The 23,989-nt window shown below is 44.1% G+C and overlaps 1 protein-coding gene across 2 annotated transcripts in view; it reads left to right on the top strand.

The window, feature by feature from the left end:
• LOC110694021 overlaps positions 1-23,989 on the top strand; it is a 40,129-nt gene that overhangs the window by 2,392 nt on the left and 13,748 nt on the right. For both annotated transcript variants that reach the window (XM_021871182.1, XM_021871181.1), the window contains exons 2-4: positions 4,080-4,263; positions 4,447-4,515; positions 4,590-4,688. In XM_021871182.1, the coding sequence (XP_021726874.1) occupies positions 4,080-4,263; positions 4,447-4,515; positions 4,590-4,688 (352 nt within the window). The remainder of the gene's footprint in view (positions 1-4,079; positions 4,264-4,446; positions 4,516-4,589; positions 4,689-23,989) is intronic.

Here is a 23,989-nt window from a genome sequence, read left to right as displayed (position 1 = left end):
TCAAGACACCATTCAAAAAAGCATTTTTGACATCCATTTGATGTATTGGCCAAGATTTGGATAGAGCAATGCTTAGGACGGTGCGGATGGTCGCCGATTTAACCACGGGGCTAAAAGTCTCATCACAATCGACTCCCACCTTTTGGTTCCTGCCATTGACAACAAGACGAGCTTTGTGTCGCTCAAAATCACCATTAGCATTTTTCTTGTGGCGGTAAAGCCACATTCAAGGTATAACATTCACATTAGGAGGGCGGGGCACCAACTCCCACGTCTTAGTATTAATAAGAGCATTGTACTCATCAAACATGACATTTTTCCAATTCGTGTCCGAGAGGGCAGCAATGGGGTTGTGAGGAAGAGGAGAAGGAGAAGAGGAGGCGTCGAGGTTAAAGGGGCGTTTGGGTTTAAATATGCCGTGAGAGCTGCGGGTTTGCATTTGTGGTGAAAACGGCAGTGAAGGGGTGGGTTGAGTAGTGTTACTGGCTCGGGCGGAGATAAGGGAGGAGTTGGGCTTTGAGAGGGGGAAAGAGGCCAGTCGCTGTAGCTTGGATAGGAGGAGTGTTTTGATTTTGGGGTGTGGTTTGGGCCACATGAGTTGGAGAGGGGATGTGGGCCTGAATGTGGTTTTGGGTTTAGACTGTAGGGGTGGAGCTTATGTGATGCAAAATGGCAGGAGATAAACCATGATCTAAGAACTCATAGGTGTGAGTTGTTGGAGTATGGATTTTGGCAAAGGGGAATTGTGTTTCATCAAATATTACATGTCGGGAAATAAAAATTTTATTAGTCGACATATCATAGTACTTGTATCCACGATGGTTAGGAGGGTAACCAGGAAACACACAAGGGGTACAACGGGCTTGTAGTTTGTTGATGGTGGTGGAGGGAAATAAAGGATAGCAAAGACAACCAAAGACTCTAAGATGGGAGTAAGAGGGATCCTTGTGATAAAGAATTTTAGTGGGAGAGTTGAAATCAATGGTTTTGGAGGGAAGAATATTATGAAGGTAGGTCGCCATTTGTAAGGCATGGTGCCAAAAGGAAGGAGGCATAGAGGAGTGAGCAAGTAGAGTACGGATCATATTATTTATTGTGCGAATTTTTCTTTCGGCTTTGCCATTTTGAGAGGATGTGTGTGGGCAAGAAAAACGAAATACCATACCATTTTGTGTACAAAAAGTACGGAAGGGCTCATTATCATATTCTTTCCCATTGTCACATTGAAAACACTTTATTTCCCTTTCAAATTGAGTTTTAGCATGAGCACGAAATTGCAAAAAATGGGAGTAAACTTGAGATTTTTTTGCATATAAGAAAAGTCCACAAAAAATTGCTAAAATCATCCAAAAATAGCACATAATAAAGATGGTCCGCGGTGCTTAGTTTAGGAGACGTCCAAAGATCACTATGGACTAAATCAAAAGGTAAACAAGTGCTAGAATTAGAATCATAAAATGGCAGCCTAACATGCTTGCCAAGGGGACAAGAAGGACAAAAAGTGGAGTCTAAAATTCTATTACTAGTGACAAAATTGTTCCTTTTTAAGGAACTCAAAATATTAGCTCCGGGGTGTCCAAGCCTTGCGTGCCAAAGGGAGGGAGAAAGGGCAGCAAATGTCGAAGGAGGAGAGGCGTGAGTGGAGACGGTGGAGAGAGGGTAAAGATCACCGGTGCTATCACATCGCATAAGGGTGGTTCCCGTCCGGTGGTCCTTCACTGAAAAACCAAACGTGTCAAATTCCATGGAAACCCAATTATCATGAGTGAATTTTCTGACCGAAATCAGATTCTTAATTAGTTTAGGGGCATGAAGAACATCATTTAGGAGGAAGGGAAGATGTGGGGAGGGAAGAGAAGTGCAACCAACACCACGAATTGGAATACCATGTCCATTACCAACAATAATATTACGTTGATTGCTCAAATTAACGTAAGACGAGAGAGTACCTGATTGAGACGTCATGTGGGAGGTGGCGCCGGTGTCCATGTACCACCCATCATCCGGTGGAGTGAGGGAGAGCGTGTGCATAGCTATGTCGGTTGGAGCATAAGAGGAGGGGGCTTGAACCGAGTAGGCCTGTTGTGGCTGGTGAGGCCTTGGACCAAGAACTCCTTGCTGACGAGGCCCAGCTCATCGAGCCCAAGGCGTTGTTGGATAGGGGCAAGGCAACATAGCCCATTGTGGCTGCCCACGGGGTCCATGGAGGATATTGCTGCCAATTTGCCCACTGTTGTTGAGATTGCTGTCAATTGGGGCCCCGATGGTGCTGGTGGTTGTTGCGGTTGTTGTTGTGGTTGTGCCGCCCGCGACCGCGACCACCCCCGCCACGGTTCCGGCCACCGCGGTTGTTGTGGGTATTGCCCCTGTTTCCGCGATTATGGGAGCGGGAGGAATTTTGTATCAATTGAGGTGGTTTCATCATCATGGTAGGAAGCAGACTCGTTTCCGGCGGCGAGTAAGGTGGAGCCGGCGGTGATAGTTTGTTGTAGAATAGAAGCAATTCCATCATACGACTTTGGGAGGCCGCGGATGAGAGTGAGGACAAGACGTTGGTTGTTGACTGGAGCACCAACGTTTGTGAGTTGGTCTGCAATCATTTTGACTTCTTGACAGTAGGAGGAGATATTGGAGAAAATTTTCAATTCAATAGATGAGAGAAGGCCTTCCAATTGCACAGCACGCTGCACGCTGACCTTTGTTGTCTTGAAAGATCAATCGATTCCATGCTTGTTAAGCAGTAGCATTAGGTTCCAAAATTGTGTTCATGAGATCGTTGGAGATGGTGCCATAAATCCATTGTAAAACAATGGCATCAAGACGAGACCAAACGGCGGCATCAATGGTATCGTCTTTTTCTTCCAGAGGGATGATGTGGTCAAGAAGGTCGTAGGCATGAGCTTGGATTTTGAAAAGCTCGGCCCATGAGGAGTATTGTGCGTTTTTCATTTGGAGAGTAATAGGAATGAGGCTTTTGATATTACTAAAAGCAATAGCTGGGTGAAAGGCAGAGGATTTGGGGGGATTTGGATCGGTTGCCATGGCAGAGACGAGGGAAGAAGGGGATTGGAAGATGAAGAGACAAAGAAGAAGATGAGAACCTAAACCTAGCTGTCTGATACCATGTAGGAATATACTGCCTGCCTTTCCATTATCATTGCATTCGTTTATTTACAAATTACATAGGGAAATATACATAAACCTAGGGAAGGACTATAGACAAGATAGTAAATGCATCATAATAATTACATAGCTAATAGTTGCAATATACAGTTTAATTGTCAAAGTTATTGCCTGATATAGTGTATCCATATCTGACTGTCCTATGTTTTATGTGATCTGTGGGCTTAAGTTAGACAAACTTTACTTTACTTTACTTGTTTTGCTTTGCCATGACATGAGAATTCTTCATATATAGTTGTTTTAAAAAATTGATTTTCAAACCCTTGCTATGGCGCTAATAATGTGCTATAAGTTTCCGTTTGTGAAAGGGAAATGAATTTAGCACTTCCCCTTCTAGCCCTTTGTATATGTGATCCTTTCCCCCCAAGTGTTCAACTCTGGTATAGCATAGCGCCAGATTTTCCTCTTTTGGTCGGACTCAAGTACTCAATTTATCTGTGAAAAATATTTATGATGTTGACCCAAAGTGAATTATCAGATACTTGAGGTATAATGAAGAATCTGATCAATGTAGAGCCTGTCAATTACTTTTGTGTGGAATGATTTATGCAAGTCAAACAAGTGACCATGGGTAGAAATGTAAGGAATTGATTTAAAGAAGTGGTTGCTATAGTTCAGATTTTAGCTTCTCTTTTACATTAACAGAAATAGAGATTATACTGCTGGTTATCTTAGGTTATTGATAAAATTTTCTGATGATGTAAATTTGACCTTTTTTTTGTGCTAAAGATGTGCTAAATATCACATAATGAGAATAAGAGAAACAGAACAAAGGAAGAATTGAATGTTGCCTGAAGTTGTTTTCATTTTTCTTGAACTGTTTATGGCTTCTATGCTTATAATTTATGTTGGATAGTTAATGAAAACTTCTATCTTATTACACAACTGCTTGTCAGGAATATGCTTCATGGTCCTTGGAAAGAAGCATCTGCCCCCGTCTTAAGTTTGCAGATAGATGATCCAAATGTTAATGCGGAGGCCATTGCTATTTCATTGGCATACCTTTATGGTCATCACCCTAAGCTTAATGACAATAATGCATTCCGTGTTCTTGCTGCGGCATCCTTTCTTGATCTCCAGGTATCTTACTTTTCATGGTAGTTAATAACTTTAACCTTCATAAGTTCCCCAATCTACCTTTTCCATGTTTAATGACATTGTGATAATCTTTGTGTTGCACACTTTTATGCAATTCTATCTTAACATATATCCTATCTTAAAATAAAGTTATCAGTACCTGTCTCTTAAAGCTTGAATTTGCAGGAATTGTGTGCTATTTGTACTGACTTTATCATCGCTGAGCTGTGGACTTCAAATTTCTTAGCCTATCAGGTTTGAGATACTTTTTGGGTTATTTTTTCAATATCTTTTGTGCTTCTCTATTCTTAATTATACTATCATGACAGGTGTTCGCAGAACATCAAGACTATGGCATACATGGGGAAAGAGTTAGGAATGCTTGCTGGGGCTACCTTTGCCAGAGTGGTTTCATGGAATTAAAAGAGGTGTGTAGCTCATTTTTTGCTTATAGTACTTTTTTATACTCCATCCTAGAATAGTTTGAATACTCTTGATTTTCATCGGCCCCAAAAATAGTTTGGACACTTCCTTTCTTGAACTGGTCCTACCATTTATATAATATTTTTTCCGTTCTTTTTAGGGCTGTCAAACAGATCAGGTCGGGTTCGGGTTTGGGTTCGGGTCAGTTGATTTCGGGTAATCTACCCCCCAACCCGAACCTGATCCATTTAAGTATTCGGGTTGAAAACCCCAACCTGAACCTGATATTTTTGGGTTCGGGTCAACGCGAAAATAACCTGATTAGACCTGATTTTAATATTTTTGAGTTCAAATCAGGTTTTGACCTGAAATTAATTGTGTTTGGGTAAACTTGAAAGTAATCTGGTTTAACCCGATATTTTTGTCTGGGTTTAAATCTGGTTTTTTTACCTAATATTGGCCTAAACAACATTAATTTTATTGGAAAAAAACATGGATATTTTCATTTTTCAAACTAATATTCTCAAGCAAAACATAGAAATACTACCTCCGTTAACAGTTATTTGCAACGAAAGGGACATGCGCGGACTCCTAGGCGAAAGTTTTAAAACGTGATTATTGAAATACAAGGGTAGTACTTAAGTATTAATCTAATTTTTAAAAAACCACAATTAACCAAAATCAATAAACCACCAAACTCAGAACCCAGATTCACCACCACCACTGAAACCCAGAACCCACCAAAACCACCACCACCGAAACCCAGAACCCACCGAAAACCACCACCACCGACACCCAGAACCCACCGAAAACCACCACCAACAAACCTACTGAACCCACCACTACCGAATACCACCAACACCCAGAAAACCACCATCAAAACCCATTGAAAACCACCAAAATCCACCACTGAAAACCACCACTATAACTTATCGAAAACAACCACCAAACCCACTGAAAACAACCACCAAAACCACGAAATCCCCAATCAAACCACCCCCTTCCCCCCACGAATTGAATTAATCCCAACCACCACCACCACGAATTGAATTAATCCCAACTACCACCATAAAACCCAACACCACCTAGACCACCCACAACACCTACGAAAGCTTCAACACCACCTAGACCCCCGACACTTAGACCCACCCACGAAACCCACAAAACCTTGACCACCATATCCACGATACTCGTGCCGCAAAAACCACCTCCAATTTTAGATCTCCATGGAAGATGGGGATGATGAAGGAGGAGTGAGATTTTGATGGTGGAGGAGAGAGATTTTGATGATGAAGGAGGAAAGAGAAATTTTGTTGATGAACCACGAAGGGTGAGTGAGATTTTGATGAATATGATGATGAATGAGGAGTGAGAAATGTGATGAACTAGATGAATGTTGAGAGGTTTGGTTTTTTTACAGATTTGATTTTTTTTCTTTAGAAGATTAGATGAGTTAAGTTAGGGTTATAATAGAGTATAGTTAATGAAATAATTAAAGGAGTAAGTTGGTTAAGTGAGGGCAGTTTGGTCATTTCAAACAAAAAAACTTATCAAAAGAGGAAAAAAATCAGTTTGTTGCACATAATATATAGCACCTGTTTTTTGCAAATGTTGCAAATAACCGTTAACGGAAGTAGTATATAGGAAATTTTGATTTTTACCACCTTCAAATAACGACTTCTCCAAAAAAAACATTTACTTTACCACCACATAAAAAATTTAAACATCAGTTTTACCACCAATCACCTCCAACTAACGGATTCCGTCCAAAAATCCGTTAGTGGGGCCTACCTTGCACACGTGTCGCCATATTATTGGGTAAGTTTTAAAAAAAAATAAAAAAAAACAAAAAAAAATTAAAAAAATCCCCATCAAGCAACCACCACCGTGGGGACCCCCACCGCCGGACCGGCTACGACCAGCCCCACCACCTAACCGTTACGACCAGCCCCCACCACCTAACCGTTACGACCAGCCCCCACCACCTAACTGCTACCAGCCACCATCGGGACCCACAACCACCGCACCGATTTCGACCTCAAAACCCTAGCCACCACCTAACAACTACGACCAACCCCACCACATGACCGCTACCACCGCACCGCACACCACAGTCGCGCCGATTTCGACCCCTTTTCACCTATTTCTGACCTCAAAACTGTAGCCACCACCTAATAGCTACGACCAACCCCACCACTTAACCGCTACCACCGCATCGCACACCACAACCGCACCGATTTCTACTCCTTTCCACCAATTTCCGACCTCAAAACCCTAGCCACCACCTAACAGCTACGACCAACCCCACCACCATCTAAACCCAGACCAGAAACCACCGCCACCCATACGCGAAACCACTGCGACCCGGAACCACCACCGCCCAGACGCGAAACCATCGCAATCCACCCCAGCCAGCCTAACCAGAAACTACGCCACCCAGAAGCGAAACTATCGCGACCCGAAACCACCACTTCCCACACGCGAAACCCTCATGAAATTCCGACCAACCGAGGTAGTTGATTTCGTTGCTGGTTGGTTGACATGGAAGATCGGGGAGATGAAGAAGAAACGTAAAAAATGTGGGCCCTACTAACGAATTCATGGACGGAATCCAGTAGTTGGTACTAAAATCGAATTTTTGGAAATTTTTGTGGTGGTAAAGTAAATTTTTTTTTTTTGGAGGTGGTAAATTCAATTAAGTGGTTATTTGAAGGTGGTAAAAATCAAAATTTCCAAATATATAATGAAACTAGCATAATTAACTATTACATGCCAAAATAAAATCTACTACTAAATTACAAATTAGAATTCAAAAGCAACAAATAGTTTTAAGCAGACTTCATATAACATAGTTCTTGGGACGATGTATGTCAAGGCTTGTCATCCCTTTTAGCCTTTCAAACTTCAAGATAGATCTATATATATTTGCTGCAAAAAAATGAAAAATGAAAGCAAGTTAACATCAATAATACATGTTAAAGGGTCGAAAACAAATTATATGAACAAGACGACAAACAATAATAAACATGCAAAACAAGAACAACAACAGAGATCTAAAAGCAAATATAAAGGGTGAAATTGTTTACCCAAACAACAATCTAATCAGAAATTATATGAACAAGAACATAGTTCCCTCAAAAACAAATATGAACAAGACCATATAATTTAGCAAAATCGTATAATTATATCACTGTATAACAAATCAACCACAATAAAATCAAACAAGAACAACAACAATAAGAACAAAGATCTAAAAGCAAAACCAAATTTAAAAAGAAAAAAAACCATATAAAACAAAAACTGAAATGAAGAAATTACCTTAAAGGTTGAACGCAAAAAATGATGAAGATCTGAAGATAGAAGCTGAAAAACTCACCGAGGATTTGAGGGTTTTAAATGTTAAGAAGAGAGTTAAAGAGAGAGAAAATTGAAATATGAGGAAGGAAGTTGAAAACGGCTGAGCACAGGTGTGAGAAAAAGTGAAGTAGGCATTTAGGATTTTAGGGTATTAGTCTACTTTAAGATATTACATGGGCTTGGGCCAAATTTTATTTGGTGTGTTTAGATATTTTATTTTTGTTTTTATTTTTGGACTACATATCTATCTTATACAATTCGGGTTATCAGGTTCGGGTTGACCCGACCTGATTATGACACGAAAATAATTTCGGGTTAAGTGGGTTGTTTTCGGGTTGAGATTTTCAACCTTAACCTAACCCATTTAATTTCGGGTTCGGGTTCATGTCAACCCATTTAAGTTTTCTGGTCAAAAACCTCAACCCTAACCTGTTTTTTTCAGGTCGGGTTTTCGGGTGGGGTCAGCTTTTGCCAGCCCTAGTTCTTTTTCAGTTATACTCCGTAAATCAGACAATAAGTTAAAATAATAAAAAGTTAATATGATGAAATATACATTGTGACAATTCTAATAAGATCCTATATAACTCTTTCTTATTTTTTAATTTTTTTTTTAAAAAAAACCATAAATCACAAAAGGCAAAATAGAGTTTGTGAAGAGTGTCAAAAGTCAAAACATCAACTAAAAAAGAATAGAGTAAATATCTCTTACATTACTTTTGGACCCACTATTTCCTTTCCACACCCACTTTTCGGTTAGAATTTCTATACAAATGCCACATTAATTCCCATCAAATCTACTCACAGCTTATCTCCTAAAACTCTATTTAGTGATTTGTTTTTTTAATGTGGCATGGAGAGAGTAGTATTTTAAATGGGTATATAGATTTTGGGGATGTTTCCTATTTAGGGTAAAAATACCCCATATACGTGGTCTAATCTCGTAGCAACACGTGGCCCAACCAAAGGGCGGCACGTGTCGCTATGGGAATATGACGCGTGTCAAAGGCTCAAAAGAGCCCCTGAAATCAGCTTAAAAAGGGCCTTGTTACATCATGGCCCTTTCCCGAGAGATACCCGTGGCACCGCCTGATTGCACAGCCAATCACGTCACAGAATTTTAGGGAACAAACCCTAAAGGGGCACAATCTCCCACCCCTATAAATACCCCAATCATTTATGATGGGAGGGGTGGATTAAGACATTATAGAAAAAGAGCATTAAATAGCTCCAACGTCTCATTTCAAGAGGCTGATGATCCTCCTATTACTGCTGCTTCCTTGCAGACCGCACTCAACAAACTTCGGAAGGAGTTTGAGAGCAACTGAGCTTCTACCTCTAGGCAGCCGCCCAGAAAAGAGGGAGAAAGAGCTCTAAAGAAAACTCAGAATAGAGCAACCAATACAACTGGGAACACCCCATTTCGCCGGCCGAATGGAAGGTCTCCGAGGGTGCCACAGACGAATTTGTTTAGTATGTTGGCGAAAACCCAGTCGGCTGAGGGGAGGGACAGACAGGAAGAGAGGAGACAGAGCCATGAATTTTCTAACCACTCTCTTTCCCAACATAGCAACTCGGCCATCTCCGACAAGAGTCAAGCTGTTCGTACTCCAACCCCCATTCCAGTACAACCGCTTCAGTATCAGTCCCTCTAGGGTTTCAACGACATTTTGCAGCCGAGCCAGGTCTTCGGACAATATGGGCCATTCGGCCAGACGTTCGGCCAGACTCCCTATTTGACCAGACAGTCCGTGCAACCCCTGCAATTGATTGGCAAATGCGCTTACTGACTCTTGGAGATAAGCCGCCTCCGTTTTCGCAAGAAATTTTAATTGCTCCTCAGCCGCCAAAGGTTAAAAGTGTACTTGTGGGCGCCTATGATGGTACGGGCAACCCCGAGGAACAGATCACTTCGTACAGAAACCAGATGTACTTACAAAGCGTAGATGACGTTACCCGGTGCAAATGCTTCCCGGCCACTTTGAAGGTTGTGGCGCAGGATTGGTTCTATAGCCTTCCGGCCGGGTGTATCAATTGCTTTACCACACTCGGTTTGCTGTTCGTGGGGAACTTCTCTTACAATATACCACCTCAAAAGACAAGTCTCAATTTGGCAGCAATTGTGCAAGGAAAAAATGAGGGCTTACGTTTGTACGTCCAAAGATTTAACCAAGAAAAAACCCAGATTTATAATCTGCCGGATGAAATGGCTTACTCTGAATTTCTCCGGGGATTAAGGCATAATGGTTTTAAGTTTGGTTTGGTAAGAAAAAAGGTTCAGACATGCGCAAGTTTTCTGCGGGAAGCCGAAGCCTACATTGAAGCAGCCGACTTTTGTTCGCTTACAAAAGTAGAGGCGTCAGCCAAGGGGGCTGAAAAGAAACAATCTACACAACAAGACTCGGCCGGTAAAAAGAAAGAAGGAAACAAAGGAAAAGAAGTCTGGGTGGCCGACGACCATCAACCAAATTAAAAGAAAGTCAAGACGTACGAGCCTCAGTACGAGTTCAACAAGGATTGCTACTCGATCCTAATGGAAATCAGGATAAGTTCGAGTTTGAAAAGCCCCAGCTGGTAAGAGGCTTGGCTCAGTATAGGAACAAAAACAAGTACTGCAAAGATGTGGGGCATGACACGAACGATTGTATAAATCTGAAGAGACTGTTGGACAAGCTAGTCGAGAAGGGCATGCTGAACTCTTATGTGATGAAGTCCAGGTTCCCTTATACACGGACAGACGATACGTCTGAAAAGAAAAAGAAAAATGATAAGGAAGATGATGGGAATAGTACCGATTCGGGCTTTGTGGCTGTAATATCAGGGGAATTCGCCTTACGCGACCCCACCATGAAGGGAATCAAGCAGAACACCTGTAACTTGGGAAAGGTGATGGAGGCGCACGTTGTGAAGGCTAAACCCTTCCCTGAAGTAACCGTTAGCGAGGCTGACCGAGGGGAGGTCAAAGCCCTGCACAACGATCCTATGGTGTTTATCATGAAGATAGCCAACTTGAAAGTTGGCCGAATACTGATAGATACGGGCAATTCATCCGATATCATCAGCCTGGCCGCCCTGAAAATTCTCAGAAGATGCTCTAAAAGACATCACTCATCCCTTAGTGGGGTTTAGGGGAAACATCATTCACCCAGTCGGACAGTAGATTTGCCAGTCCGATTTGAGCAGAAAGGAGAAGGGAGGGACATGGTCGTCCGATTCTTAGTGGTGAAGGAATTGACTTGCTATAATGTCATACTCGGTCGTCCCACCCTAAATGCTGCAAAGGCTGTGATCATCCCCCATCTTTGAGCGATCGGACGGAAAAATTGGTTCGATTCAAGGAAGTCAGAAAATTGCAAAAGATGTAACCACCTAGCTAGCTGTTAAGCGAACAATTCGCGGACATGGAAAGCTGTCCGAGTCGAAAGGGGAAGAACCCCCACTCCAAGCTTACCGGGCGGCCAAAAGCGAAAGCAGGCCATGGCCGACCAGGCATAGCAGTTAATGACCGTCGGCCGGCCTACCAAGATGTAGTGCTTGACACCGATCAACCGGATAGTCATTGTAGGCACTATAGTTATAAGTTAATTGAGCTGTTGAGAGAATTCAAAGATGTATTTGCATTCGAAGTCAGTGAAATGCCAGGCCTTACCCTGGCCATGCACAAGCTTCTAGTCATTAAACCTGTGCGCCAGAAGAAAAAAAATCATGGAGAAGAGAGGAACCAAGTGGCCGCAGCCGAGGTGAAAAAGGTGCTGGACGCAGGTTTCATTCGGCAATGCTACTACCCAGATTGGGTAGCAAACATAGTCCTTGTAAAGAAGCCGAATGAGACTTGGAGGATGTGCGTGGACTATACAGACTTGAACAAGGCATGCCCTAAGAATAGCTTTCCCTTGCCTAAAATCGACCATTTGGTTGATTCTACGGCCGGGCACGCCCTAATGAGCTTTATAGACACATACTCCGGTTTCCATCAAATCCCTCTATGGGAAGAAGATCTAGAGAAAACCGTGTTTGTGACTTAGTAGGGGTTGTATTGTTAGAAGGTTATGCCATTCGGCCTCACGAATGCCCCTGCAATGTTTCAGCGACTTGTCAATACAGTCTTTAGAGATCAGCTCGGCCGGAATATGCAAGTGTACATTGATGACATGATTGTTAAGTCAAAGGAGCCGACCGACCATCTAAATGATCTCCAAGAAACATTTACCGAATTCAGGCGGCATAAGATGATGTTAAACTCGAAGAAATGATCTCCAAAAAGTTCAAGCCGTTTTGGACATGAAGTCTCCAAGAACAATTAAGGAGGTGCAAAGACTAACGGCTGTTTAGCAGCACTCGATCAATTTATGTCAAGATCAAGGGACAAATGCCGATACTTTTTTCAAACCATCATAAAGAAAGCCATGTTTGAGTGGACGGAAGAAGCTGAAGAAGCAGTCGTACAGTTAAAAAGTCATCTGCATACATTGCCTCGGCTCGTCAACCCACTCAAGAATGAGATGTTGTACATTTATCTCGCCATCTCAAAACACTCCTTAAGTGCCATCCTGCTTGTTGAAAGGGATGACCACCAGATTCCAGTCTACTTTATCAGCCATGTACTACATAATTGAAAAGTTTAGCTTAGCATTGTACATGGCATCTAAAAAAATGCGGCCGAACTTCCTGGCACATTCAATTGTGGTCTGATGAACCACTCAAGAATCCATTTGCAACTTTAGAAGCTAGTGGTCGCATGCTTAAATGGGTTTTAGAATTTAGAGGCTCGACATCACGTTCGAGCCCTGAAAAGCTATAAAGGGGCAGGCCTTTGCTGATTTTTTGGCCGAGATGACGCGGCCTGACTTGCGGCCGGTTGAGACCAAATCTGGAAAGTATATGTAGATGGTAGTGGGACAGCGACCGGATGTGGTTCGTGGAATTATTTGTCAAATCCCCTGAAGGGGACAAGTTTGAATATGCGCTGAGATTTCAATTTCAAGCCTCTAACAATGAGGCCGGCCTTAGAATGTGTAAGGCGTCAGGAGTAACAAAGGTTGATGTAAGCTCGGACTCCCAGCTAATAGTCGGCCGAGTGTATGGTGACTTTGAAGCAAGGGAGCCGGCCATGATGAAGTTTTTGAAGAAAGTCAAAGAAGAGGCCGAGAGCCTAGAACACTTTACTCTACAACAAGTTCCCCGTTCGTCCAATCATCAAGCGGACCCCCACATCAGTGTTTTGGGAAGTAAAGGAAAAGAGGAGTATTGATGCCGAGCCACTACAGATCATTCAACTTGGATGGACGGAATCATTTCCTACCTAAGGGATGGATTGCTCCTGGCTGATCCTAAATAGAGCTGGTTGATGAAAAAGAGAGCGGCCTGGTTCGAAATGATGCAGGGGGAGTTGTTTAAGAAAGCTTTTGTGAAGCCCTATCTGAAGTGTATTACCCCTGAGAAGGGATATGATGTGCTGGACGACCTCAGTAGGGGCATTGTGGCTCCCACATTGGAGGACAAGCCTTGGCTGAAAAGGTCACCCACATAGGATACTACTGGCCGAGCCAGAAATCGGACGCCATGAAAATGGTAAAGAAATGTGATAAGTGCCAGAACCCTAATTCATCGCCCAGCTAACAGTTTGTCGGTCATAAGTAGTTCGCTCCCCTTTGCAAGATGGGGCATGAAAATCTTGGGTCCGTATACGCCAGCGTTTGGTCAAAGACGATGTTTTGGGTAAAATTACCCCGTCATGTGGCCCAATGAGAATATGACACGTGTCCACCCTATATTGGCCTAAATTGAGCCACTTACGGTATGACACGTGGAATCCACTGTCATCAAAAGGAATGACGGCTTTTAAAGGCCCAATTCCCAAAAAGCTGCCAAAGGTGCGGGCAACCCACCAAATCTAGGTCAAATGACCTATGTAAGGGCACACTTATCCAAAATGACCGTATAAATAGGGAGATGTCCCCTATTCGTGGGACAGATTGAATTTATTACAATATCATTGACATTCTCTTACATCAGAGAAATCTCCTGATCTCGGAATTCGAGAAGATCTCAGCTTTATCTTTTTCTGCACTTTCTACCTTCTCGAACACGTTCTAACTTGATCGTCGGAGGCGGAGCTCCAACCCACCTGGAGTCTCCGTTATATTTTGCAGGTACTTTTCGAGTTGTAACTCTCCCGAGGGAAAAAACACCCAAACATTTAGCGTCGTCTGTGGGGAGAGTACCTCAAGGATGGTTCAAGACTCTGTACCCTCTCCTGACTAGCCGGGTAATTAGCCGGAGGTCTTTACTGACCAAGAGGATGATGATCCTCAGGTCGAAACTTACATAGCCAAAGATGGCTCTCTAATCACTAAACGCATCCATCACAGAGACACTCTGGAATGGGGCGAGAGCCAGGCGGGTATAAGTCGACCCCCGGTGAGCCGGAAGGGGAAACCCATACGGCAGGAGGATCCGCCCCAGTCACCCGGGACGAACTCATGAATTTCATGACTAGATTCAAGGGTGAATCAAGGATCTGATCACCAAGAGCAGGCTGGTCAACCAAGGGTCAGTCGGCAAGAAAGACCCCTCCAGAGAGGAGGAAGCTTGTCCTCCCCTCCAGAGAGGAGGAAGCTTGTCCTGCCAACTCCGCATCCAAAGGACAAGGCAGCTGGGACCCTTGACTGGTCCAAAATTCTTCTACCCCATAAGAATATAAGAAATCCCCGCCGGGGTGTACAACCGGTATGTAACAAGAAATCTACTCCTGATGCCCGGGAAATCATCACCCGCAAGAGAAGTCAGCAGCTGTCTGAGTCAGCCTCTACCACACAGCTTTCAGACAACTTCAAGAATACATGAGAGCCATACAGGCGGTAATACCGTCCACTCTGGCGTGGGATTGGGAATGCACCGTATGTACCTCCTGTGGTCTTTTTGGATAGGCAACTCCGACTGCTCAAACTTGGTGAACAAACTTCTGCGTTCTCCAAGGAGAAAACTGAAGCCGCACAGCTGGCCTAGGTTAAAAATGTGTTGGTAGGTGCTTATGATGGCACCACGGGGACCACCTCATGGCCTACTCTAACCTCATGCACATGCTGGAGTTAGAGGATGTTATGTGGTGCCAATGCTATGCTTCCCGGCTACATTGAAGGGCATTGCCCAACAATGGTTTGGCAACTTGCCAGCCGGCTGCATTGACAGCTTTAGGAAGCTTGCCTTCCAGTTTGCCTCCAATTTCTCAATGAACATCCCTGCCAAGAAAACCAATCTCGATCTGAACACCATCTGGGAGACAAGGAGGGGCTTTGCTCCTACGTTAGGCGGTTCAACCTGGTAGGAATCCAAATCTAGGGCCTGTCTGATGAGGTAGCATATACAGACTTCTTTAAGGGTGTGAAGGATGAGTCGACCTTTAAATTCAACCTTGTCCAAAAGAGAGTTTTTATTGTTCAAGAGGCATTGATAGAGGCCGAGAGCTTTATTCAAGCTATCGACCTCTGCTCGTCCAACCATCAGTCGGACTCCAAGAGGTCCGACAAACAAAAAGAGAGTCGGTTTGCTCAGCCAGCTCAGAAGGCTGAATAGAGCAAAAAGAGAAAAAAAAGTTAGGGCGGTTAATAAGAACCTGACCACTCAAGAAGAAAAAGAAAGAAATCAAACCGTACATCTCGTGGTACGAATTTAATAGACTGTTACACCATCTTTTCAGAGGTGAAGGATCAGCTCACCATTGAGAAGCCGAATCCTATGAAGAGTTCCGTTCAGTCACGAAACAAAAATAAATTTTGCCACTTCCATAGGGAGTTGGGCCATGACACCAACGACTGCTATAGTCTCAAGCGGACGTTGGACCGTCTAGCGGATAATAGCTTGCTGAAGTCCTATGTCCTGAAGTCCAAAGCGACTTCTAAGACGAATCCAAGGCAGTCGCCAAAAACTGTCCAGCCTCAACAATGGTTGGCAACTTGCCAACCGGCCGCATTCACAGCTTTAGGAAGCTTGCCTTCCTGTTTGCCTCCAATTTCTCAATGAACATCCTTGCCAGGAAAACCAGTCTCGATTTGAGCACCATCCGGCTGGGAGAAAAGGTGAGAAAAGGTGGGGCTTCGCTCCTAGGTCAGGCGGTTCAACCCGGTAAGAATCCAAATCCAGGGGCTGTTTGATGAGGTAGCATATACATACTTCTTTAAGGGTCTGAAGGAAGGGTCGACCTTTAAGTTCGACCTTGTCCGAAAGAGGGTTTTTACCGTTCAAGAGGCGTTGATAGAGGCCGAGAGCTTTATTCAAGCTACCGACCTCTGCTCGTCCAACCATCAGTCGGACTCCAATAGGTCCGACAAACAAAAAGAGAGTCGGTTTGCTCAGCCGGCTTAGAAAGCTGAAGAGAGCAAAAAGAGAAGAAAAGTTAGGGCGTTTAACTCAACCACCCAAGAAGAAAAAGAAAGAATTCAAACCGTACATCTCGCGGTACGAATTCAATAGACTGTTACACTATCTTTTCAGAGATGAAGGATCGGCTGACCATTGAGAAGCCGAATCTTATGAAGAATTTTGCCACTTCCATCAGGAGGTGGCTATGACACCAACGACTGCTGTAGTCTCAAGCGGACGTTGGACCGTCAGACAAGGGCTTGCTGAATTCCTATGTCCTGAAGTCCAAAGTGACTTCTTAGACGAATCTTGGGTCGTCAAAAACTTTCCAGCCTACTAGTAGCTCTAATACCGACAAGGATCCGGTCTACACCATAGCAGGCGGATTCGCAAGTGGTAGCCCGACCATCCGGGGCACCAAGGATCATCTGAGAAGGATGATCCATTCGGTCGATGATGGACAGGCGTCCTCTAGTGGAACATTCCCAGACGTCCTTATCACTGAAAAGGATCGGGGCAAAGTTTGCCGACCGCATGATGACCCAGTCGTCATCGAATGCAAGGTCGCCAACCAGCTGGTTGGCCGGATCCTCATAGACACGGGTAGCTCCTCTGATCTTATCAGTTACAAGTGTCTATCCTGGCTTAATTACAAGCGGGATGGCCTGTGCGATGTCTCCCATCCATTAGTTTGATTTGGGGGAGGGGTTGTGCACCCGGACAAATTGACATACCTATCCGTCTGGGAGAAAAGGGACAAGGGCGACACATGGTCCTCCGTTTTTTCCTGGTTAAAGAGCTAACCGCCTACAACATCATTCTTGCCCGACCAACTCTGAACGAGTGTAAGGCCGTCATCATTCCAGCCCTCATGCTTCTCAAGTACGAAAGGGATGATTGCACATTTGGCTAACTCAATAGGGACCAGAAGACGACCACGGAGTGCTATCTCTCAGACGTCAAGCCGACTGCAGCCGGTTAGCTAAAGGAGCCAATAGACCTTGACGATTTCAAGGATCCTGATTCACCCCCTCCAGCAGCCGCAAAGATAAGAAAAATTGAAAAGCTGGTGGAGGTGAAGAAGGAGAAGAAATAGTCCTCGTGGAGAGCACGTTGATATTCCTGTGGATGACAGCCATCCAGAGCGAACTGTGAACTATTACGGCTACTTTTGAAAGGTTAGGTGCAGACTTGCACCACGTGCCGAAAGAATTCAAAGACTTCTTGTCCACAAGCTCGCCGTGGATAAAAAAAAGGAGCCCATTCGGCAAAAAAAAAAGAAACCACGTTGAGGAAAGAAGTCAGGCGGCAGCTGCCGAAGTTAAAAAGCTGCTGGACGATGGGTTCATTCGGCCATGTAACTTCCCTGATTGGGTGGCGAATGTTGTGCTTGTAAAGAAGCCGAATGGTACCTGGCGTATGTGTGTTGACTACACAGATCTCAACAAGGCATGTCCAAAGGACAGCTATCCGTTCCCAAAAATTAACAGTCTTGTCAACTCTACAGCAGGACATGCCCCGATGAGTTTTATGGATGCCTACTCTGGCTTCTATGAGATATTCCTGTTGAAAAAAGATCAAGAGAAGACGGCCTTCGTCACTGGGGTTATTCTGCTATATTGTGATGCCGTCTGAGTTGAAAAATGCGCTTGCTACTTTCCAGCGAATGATTAATACGGTCTTCATTAATCAAATTGGAAGGAACGTAGAGGCGTACATTGATGATAGTCAAATCTAAACTCCAGACGGATCATCTTGCTGATCTCCGACAAACGTTCACTACACTTAGGCGACATAAGGTGATGTTAAATCTCAAAAATTGTGTCTTTGGTGTTGAGTCTGGGAAGTTTCTTGGATTCCTGATTCATTAAAGGGGGATAGAGGCTAACCCCGAAAAGATACAAGCGGCCATTGACATGAAGTCACCCCGCAATGTCAAGGAAGTTAAGAAGCTCACTGGGCGGCATTAGGAAGATTTCTCAGTAGGGACAAATGCTTTTACTTCTTCCAAACAATCAGGAAAAAGCCTAGATTTGAATGGAGGGATGATGCTAAAAGAACATTTACATTCCCTGCCGTTCTCCTTGTTGAAAGAGACGGCATCCAGCTCCCGGTCTATTTCATTAGCCATGCGTTCCGAAATGCTGAACTCCGGTACCCCATGGTTGAAAATTTTGGCCTTGCCCTTTACATGGCTGTTACGAAGTTGAAATCATACTTCTTGGCACATCCGGTGGTGATCTACACCCTCAAGCGGCCAATGACAACCCTGGACTCATCCGGCAGAATGCTCAAATGGGCTATTGAAATGCAAAGTCTTGAAATCACCTACGAACCAAGAAACGCAGTGAAGGGTGCCGACTTTATTGTCAAAATGACAAGATTGGTTGCTCTTGATAATCTTGATCAAGTTTGGAAGGTGCATGTAGACGAGAGCTCTACTATGAACGGTTGTGGTGCAGGCATATACTGTGAATCCCCGGAAGGGGACAAATATGAGTATGCACTACGGTTCAAGTTCCAGGCCTCAAACAATGAGGCGGAATATGAAGCCCTGCTAGTCGGTATTCCCATGTGTAAGGCCGCAGGGCGAACAAAAATTGATGCCTGTTCAGACTCTCAATTGGTCGTTAGCCAATACCATGGTGAGTCTGGAGGCGGTCAAGGCTGAAGCGGGGACACTTGAAGAATTCCATCTAAGTCAAGTGCCTCGTCCAAGAACTATCAGGCGGATGCTATGTCAAAGTTGGCATCCTCCGCCTTTTGTGATACGTCTCAGTTAATCTTCTGGGAAATAATGGAAAAGCGAAGCATATCTGATGACGAGCCCATCGTAAATTCTGGATCGAAGTTCTACTTGGATGGATGGCATCTGGGCGTATTTAACAGACCATATGCTCGCTCCCTGATTCACCTCAGGAAGCGTGCAGCAAACTTCGAGATCAGATAAGGAGAACTCTTCAAGGCGGGTTTTTTGAAGCCCTTATTGAAATGTGTTTTCCCCGGAAAAGGGGAAAAAAGTTCTCGAAGAGCTGCATGCTAGATACTGCGCCTCCCACTCAAGCGGCAGATCCTTAGCCGTGGCGACATTATTTCTGGCCTACCCTGGAGTCGGACGCAATGGAAATGGTAAAAAAAATGCGACAAGTGTAAAAAATTTTGCAAGCTAATCCATCGTCCGGCTACTAACGACAATCCCAGCCCAGTCCCGTTTGCTAAATGGGGCATGGACATTTTAGGTCTGTATACGCCTGCTCCAGGCGGAAAAATGCTATATCTTAGTTGCTGTGGATTATTTTACCAAGTGGGTAGAAGCAGAGGCGGTCAAAGGCATCAAGACAAAAGATGTCATCTTCTTCATCTGGAAAAATATTATCACCCGGTTCGGGGTACCTATGTCTATGATATTTGATAATGGACCTCAATTTGAGACGCCTCAGCTCATGACTTGGTTGGGAGATCAAGGGATCTTAAATTATTTTACATCAGTCGGCCGACGCCAAGCAAAAGGCCAAGTTGAAGCCTTCAACAAACTCATCTCAGACGACATTAAAAAGAAAGTTGAAAGAGCCGAAGGTTTATGGGATGAGGAATTAATTCATGTCCTATGGGCCATCCGGACAACTGCAAAGGGGGCAACAGACGAAACTCCATTTCTCATGGTTTACGGTGCTGAAGCCGTCTTGCCCATCGAGCATTATGAGCCGTCTCTTCGAGTCATGCTTTACTATAAAGAGACAAACTGGGAGGCCATGCGCCTAGCATTAGACTCACTTTCAGAGCGCAGGGGCAATGCCGCCTTGCGTCATGAGATTTATCGTCTGAGAATGACTCGTGTCTACAACAAGAAAGTACACTAGCGCCCTTTGAAAGTTGGGGACCTTGTGTTACGCAAATTGGAGGCAACCGGTAGGGCGAATGAGCTTGGAAAGTTGACTCCTAATTGGGAAGGCTTCTACCGGATTTATGAAGAAGTAAGAAACGATACCTACCGCCTAGGCGGCTGCCTAGAACTTGGAATGTAGACAATCTTAAAAAGTACTACTTCTAAGTGTTGTAATATTTGTAAATTGAAAGCCTATCAATGAAAAGCTGCTTTTTGTTTCCAAATTATTTTATCTATTCCTTTACATACATGCGGCTTATCTCATGTGCGGCCTGTCTGAATTACAGGCGGTGCCCTTTCTTTAAATAATTTGAAAAAATAAAATTGGAAGTTAACAACAAACATCCAAGTAATGTGAGAAGCTAAACATAAAAAGGTTTAGTGGCCATACAACCGTCTTCAAAAAAATTAGACATGAGGCCAATGGCCGGATGGTTACCCATTTAATAAATTCGCCTGCTCCAATGTGAAATGGCGTCCAACGACGCCCCTCCGAGTGTTATCCTCGCAGAGGACTTTCTATCGTCTGCTCTATAATTGCGTACAAGCGACAAGAATTGCTAATTGGTCAACTCATAGCTACTTGACCATGGCAATCTAAAGAATGACTAAGACTGCAGTGGCCGGATGTTAGATACATCAATCGGCCGCCGACTGAAATTCTAACTTAGATTAGTTTGCGAAATTATACAAGTCCTCCCAACAGGGGCATGCGGACATCGAGTATAATTGGATTATGGCCGCCTACATAGACAACTAGTTTGAAGATTAGCCTAAGTAGGATGAAACCCATTCGAAATGGGTTGAGCACATAAGGCCTATAGAGCCGCCTGCTATTGTGACAGAAAGTATGCAGGCGGACAATTACAAACTTCCTATTTCATGCAATTTGTAATATCTGTAGCATGATCACCATCCGGACCCATTTGAACTTGGGTAGGCGCAAAAGGCCGCCTGGAAAATATGGGACGCCTGTAAAGGAAGAATCTCAGGCAGACCGATGCTAACTTAACATTGAAGTTCATTCAACTTGTAATACTTGTTGCTTAAACAGCCATTCGACCATGGCAGAAAGGTCTAGTGACCGCCTACAATAAGAGTCGGATGCTCGAGTGGCTGACAGCACGCTTAGCTTGGGGCAATCACCTTAGTGATTGATTGATTGACTCAAAAATTAGTCATACCCCCATGCGGCATCATCCATTTTCAAGGAAATCAACCAACTTGTAAACCCAAGCGCACAACTGCCCAGGGGCAAAACCATTCGGTATACCATTCAAACACAAAATTCAAATTTCAGAAAATAAGACACAAGTGTTAGAAACCAAACACAAACATTAAAAACCGACCTATTGGTTAGATGATTTATCATAAAAAGATGACCCCTAGTCCAACAAAATTTAAAAAGTCAATTTAAAAGAAATTGTTGGTTAACCCGACTCCTCAGTCGCTAAAGAAATAAGAGATACTCGGCACGCAGGTCGGAAATGTATTTGCAATTTCCATTCGGCCACAGGAATAACATTAAAATTAATCAGCTTTAGAAGAGGACTCGGCTTCATTTTCATCCGCCAATTCTTCTGGATGATCTCCATCACCTTCCTTCGCCTCGTCCTCATGCTGGTCCCCCTCGCCACCATGGTTCGCCTGAGCATCCAGCTCCTCTGTAGCTTGCTCATAACGATACTCCTAAATGGAGTAGTCGTCATTATGAAAGAGAGCCTTCCACGTCATCTTCATGCGAGTGACGCAGTCGGCCTCGTTTTCCTCAACGAGCAGCCTTTTCTCCTCTTCCACCCTGGCAGACCATTTGGAGGCGAACTTCTTTTCTTGGTTGGCAAGCTTGTGTTGAAGTTTCTCATATTGGCACTTGAGACTATTTGTCTCTTTGCCAACATCATGAAGCTCTTCAACCTTCTCTTTAGCCGCCTTCAGCTCGGCCTTTAACTCAGTCACCCTCTTCTGGGCCGCCTCCAAATCTTTCTTCACTTATAAATTTGCAGTCGTCTGTGAGTATAGGATATCTTGAGTCAACAACTCAGTCTTATTTACATCAAAAATGGCTTTGTCAGGATTGGAAGCGACCCTTAAGTTGGCAGCCCTTACCTCTTTCTACTTGTCGCTGAATGGTTTTTTTAAGACTATTAACTCGCAGCATGGCCTGCATCCGGCAAAAAGGAAAAGAGGGTTAGTATACAGTCGGCAAAAGCAAGAGTTAGAAAATAGCTTAAAATAATATATACCTCTGCCAAATTTGCAAGGATAACACCATAGTTCAGGGAGCCGATTCCTTTTATAGAGTCGCGCTGATTAGCGGAGACGGTGGGGAGCATGTACTTAGCGATCCGCTTAACATCCGGTGGCCTGGGGAGCATTTGCACAATCAATACTTGGTGAGAGGCTGGCATAGATCTTGCCAAAAGACCGACCGGTTTTAGAGTTGGTTGGCGAATGACTATAAGTCTTAACCCTACAAGGGTAAGGCAAGGGATCAAAGGCGGAGGTACCTGGGATGATGACTAGATCTTGAGCATACTTGTCCCTTTGCCTGCTTGAATGGCCGCCTGGAGAGTCAGTTCGAGGTTTTTCCTTAGTCAATTTGGAGTCCTCCGCCTCCTTCAAAGCAGCCATGACAACCGGCGACTTGCCGTATGTAGAGGGGTGGGACTCAGACTGGCTAGCCGACGGTTTGTGAGCAACCGTCTTCCTTCTTTTAGCCGGAGTCTGGCCCTTATCCGGAGCCAGCTACTTCGGGGGCCTCACCCCAAGTGATGGCAGTACATGCGGCTTCACCGACCCTTCCTGAAAAAGGCACAACTTTGAAATGAGATGTTTGAAAAAGGCCAATGACAAGAAGACGGATGTAGAAAAACTTACATGCTCAAGCTGCTCTTTCTTGAACACTTGGTTTTTGTGCTTCATTATTTGGCGGTAAGCTGAGCCGCCTCCTGGTTTTTTGTTCGGATCAAGTTGAGACATGGCTTCTTCTGCAAAAGGCCGAATGAAATGTTAGTAAAAAAAAAATCTCTTTCTGCAAAGACTCAGGCGACTACCTCTTCCCTTCTCACTACTAAGGCCACAAGCGACCATATAGAAAGGATCAGCTCGGATATAGCTTTTAGGGGTAATCTCTTTCTCGATTCCTCCCTTAACCGTATTCACATAAACTTTAAAAAGACCAGGCGTCAAAATCTGGCCCAGCCTTTGTCAGACACACCCACCGGCGGTAGAATGGCTTTCTGACCCAAGAGGTAGGGATTTTGGTTCTAAGAATTATACTTCCGGTTCCGGATGGTATTAGGGGAAGAAATGATGTAAAACTTGTTTCTCCAATCCTTCAATTTGTTTTCTTTCCCTAATGTTATCATGTAACCTTTGTTACATGACAAGGTGAACCATCCGGGGGCCGGCTGATGCGGGAGCTTTGCTTAGGTAATGCATATGGGCGAAGGCCTCAAAGCTAGGCTCAACGTCCTGCATCCTATAGGCGGCTACAAATCCTAGAATATTAACCCAAGAATTGGGTACTAGGTGCCATATCCCAAGGCGGTACCCGTCCAGGATCTTTTCAATTGTCGGATCCAACGGAAACCTAAGGCCCGCCTGTATTGTGGCGGCATAGCACCCAAAGCATCTATCTCCATAGCTCTGGTCAAGCGGCCAGACGACTGAATCATCAAGGGGCCGAAACATTTATTTGGTAGC

This window comes from Chenopodium quinoa, unplaced genomic scaffold (assembly GCF_001683475.1).
Source record: "Chenopodium quinoa cultivar QQ74 unplaced genomic scaffold, ASM168347v1, whole genome shotgun sequence".
Classification (NCBI taxonomy): Eukaryota; Viridiplantae; Streptophyta; class Magnoliopsida; order Caryophyllales; family Amaranthaceae; genus Chenopodium; species Chenopodium quinoa.
This window is presented reverse-complemented; position numbering and strand designations above follow the sequence as displayed.